The 3,229-nt window shown below is 53.6% G+C and overlaps 1 protein-coding gene across 1 annotated transcript; it reads right to left on the bottom strand.

Moving 5' to 3' along the window:
• Positions 1–320: 320 nt before the first annotated feature.
• On the bottom strand, positions 321–2,398 carry LOC104081416 (zinc finger protein 347-like). The gene is made up of 2 exons (XM_009584164.1): positions 2,194–2,398; positions 321–2,161 (listed from the first exon to the last, which is right to left on the bottom strand). Exons 1-2 carry the CDS (start codon positions 2,396–2,398, stop codon positions 321–323), a joined length of 2,046 nt encoding a protein of 681 aa, XP_009582459.1.
• Between the last annotated feature and the right edge of the window lie 831 nt (positions 2,399–3,229).

The raw sequence follows: 3,229 nt of genomic DNA, 5'->3' as shown, positions 1-3,229 counted from the left end.
TCCACAACTTTGGCAGCCTTTAGAGGCACAAGCATACCATTACGAAGGATGCCAAGCTCTTATCTCTCCATCTCCAAGTGCTCTGAGGAGGCTTGGCTCTCCAGCCCCATCCCACAGCTGTGAACAGGTGATACCCCAGGGTTGTCCTCAGGAAAGCTGCAGAGGTCTGGTTTCCAGCAGTCCTCTGCCCCCTCAACCTCACTGTCCCCTCAGGTTGACCTCCCCACCCCCAGATACTGCACACATAAGGTGAGCAGAGTTTGTCTCCATCCCTCCCCCTTCCCAAAGGACTTTCCCCCAAGAGCAGGCACCAGACCCGCTCAGCTCTCCTCTTCACCCTTCATGAGGGCCAGCGCTCTCTGTTCAGTGTGGTGGGGTCCACTGCCGGTCCTTTTGGCCTCCCCCTGTTTTGCGCAGGGAGCAGTTCCTTCCCGTGCATGGATTTTCTGGTGCCTCCTCAGGTACTTCTTCAGCCGATAGCGCTTCCCACAGACCCCACACTTGTAGGCCCCACCTCGGGAGTGGAGCAGCTGGTGTTTAATCAGATGGCGCTTCTGGGGGAAGCATTTCCCACACTTGGTGCACTTGCAAGGCCCCATGCGGACGTGGATTGTTTGGTGACGGAAGAGGTTGGCCTTCTGGTTGAAGGTCTTCTCGCACTCAGGGCACTGGTAGGGCTCCTCCTTGGTGTGGATCCTCTGATGCCGAACCAGATTCGACCGCTGGGTGAAGCTCTTCCCGCACTCGGTGCATTTGAAGGGCTCGCTCATGTGGACTCGCTGGTGGCGGATCAGCTTGCGGTTCATGCGGAAGCTCTCCCCGCACTCGCTGCACTTGTACGGCCCCTCGCTCGTGTGAATCTTCCTGTGTCTGGTCAGGTTTGATTTCTGATTGAAACTCTTCCCGCACTCAGGACAGGGGAATATCCGTTCACCCTTGGGAGCTCCTTTTGCTGAGGGATCTTTCTTGGACATGGATTTCACTCGGTTCTCGACCATCCCCTTTTTGATGGGCTGATAGCATTTCTTCTGCTTCCTCTTTGGGCTCTGGCTATCCTGGTGGTTGGCCTGTACACCAGGTTCCTCTTTAATTTGGATCCTCTGGATAGTACTGAGGTTTGGCTTCTGCCCATAATACATCCCAAACTCAATGCTTTCCTGTGGTTCTTCCTTCACATGGAACACCTGGTTACCGACTTCCCATTCATGCTGCCCATCAGCATCTTCTTCCTTTTTAAGCTGTCTCCTCTGTAAAGCCACCAGTGGGATCTTTGGATCAAAGAGCTTTCCGTAGTCCAGGTTTTCTGGTGGCTCCTCCTTGATGTAAAGTTTCTGGCAGGCTATTGCAGTAATGTTTGCTGTGTCATCAGTGGGTGGGTGTTGTTCCTCTTTCATTTGGATTTTCCAAGGAGGGCTTTTTGGATTAGATGGGTTTCTAGGTATGCTACACCCCTGGGCTACATGTCCTTCGTGGGATATATTCTCCAACATATTCTCCTCTGACCTGAAGACAAAATCAGGCTCCTCTTTAATCTGGATGACCTGGAGAGATGCATCATTGATGTGTCCCTCGAGTGGCTTTTGCTTAGCATGGTTTCTCTGGTGGACGTTGAAATACCGCTTGGTGCTCAAGCTCTTCCCGCACTCCGTACAAATGAAAGGCCCCCCACGGAGGTGTATCTTCTGGTGGGCCAGCAGTGTGGCACTTTGCCCAAAGCACCTACTGCAGTCAGGGCATTTGAAGGGCTTCTCCCTCTTGTGGATCTCCTTGTGGGCAGTGAGGGTCCCCTTCTTCACAAAGCTCTTCCCACACTCAGTGCAGGCGAATGGCCTCTTCTCCGTGTGTGTCCGCATGTGGATATTGAAGTAGATCTTTGTGCTCAGGCTCTTGCCGCAGCGGGTGCAGAGGTAGGGACCACCCTTGGCGTGTGTCTTCTGGTGGGCGGCCAGGCATATCTCCAGGCGGAAGCAGCGCCCGCACTCCCCACAGCAGAAGGGCCTCTCTCCTGTGTGGATGCTCTGGTGGGTTGTGAGGTGGCCCCGGGTGGTGAAGCGCCTCCCGCACTCCCCGCAAGTGAAGAGCTCCTCTGCCGTGTGGATCCGCTGGTGTCTCTTCAGGTTTCCCTTCTTGCTGAAGGATTTGCCACACTCCTGACATGGATGTGTCTTTAGCACCGGGCGCTTAAACAGCAGAAGGGCCTCTCTCCTGTGTGGATGCTCTGGTGGGTTGTGAGGTGGCCCCGGGTGGTGAAGCGCCTCCCGCACTCCCCGCAAGTGAAGAGCTCCTCTGCCGTGTGGATCCGCTGGTGTCTCTTCAGGTTTCCCTTCTTGCTGAAGGATTTGCCACACTCCTGACATGGATGTGTCTTTAGCACCGGGCGCTTAACCAAGTCCTTCATGGCAGCAGCAGCCCGCCACCAGCGGGGCGTGATGAGGCTGGCCTAGCGGTGCGTGATGAGGCTGCCAAGCAGCCAGCAGGAACGAAAAAGCCAGAATGTTATGGGGATGGACTGTCTGGGAGGATACAAAAACCGTAAGGACACACACATCAAAGTGTACTTTGATGGATGCACTTTATTCCCCGTAGGGGAAAGGGTGCTGCTGCTGTACGCCAGGCCAACAAGGAGTGTGTGGTCTTCCTCATTTCTCAGCCTCCTTCCGCCTCAGCTTGCAGGTGCAATGTTTGTAACTCCATCTCCTGCCTCCTCTGATCTGCTGGAGAGGCTTCCCTGGCATTCCCGGGGACTCAAATTGCCAGACTGAAAAAATAAAGGGAAAATTATTAAGGCATTATCTCTTCTCCCCCTCCTGTGTTCGCTATGTAAACACAACGGGTGGCACCTTGGCTGCTCCGTGGGAGACTGAACCTGAGATCTTTGAAGCCACAGGCTCAGCTGGACTCCAGCAGAGAGAGCAGGAACAGGCTAATTTCTCCTGGCGGTGGGGGATCTGTGGTGCACTCGCTGCTGCAATGACACTGAGGTTTCGGCTCTACTATTGCTGCACTAGTGATTTACTCTCAGAATAGTCCTCTGTCCTTTGACCAAGAAGGTTTATAAGTAAATAAGTTAATTAATTAATGCACTTTGAGGTAATTGTTGTAATTAGTCCCAGTTTTGAGGAGTGACTGTGCAGCAACCAAAATCCCCAAAACCTGAAAGAAAACCAAACTGGGCACTATTTGCAAACTGGGATGTGCTGCTTTGTACTGGCAGATCTCCATGCACAGG

This window comes from Fulmarus glacialis, unplaced genomic scaffold (genome assembly GCF_000690835.1).
Source record: "Fulmarus glacialis isolate BGI_N327 unplaced genomic scaffold, ASM69083v1 scaffold13968, whole genome shotgun sequence".
Lineage (NCBI taxonomy): Eukaryota > Metazoa > Chordata > Aves > Procellariiformes > Procellariidae > Fulmarus > Fulmarus glacialis.
This window is presented reverse-complemented; position numbering and strand designations above follow the sequence as displayed.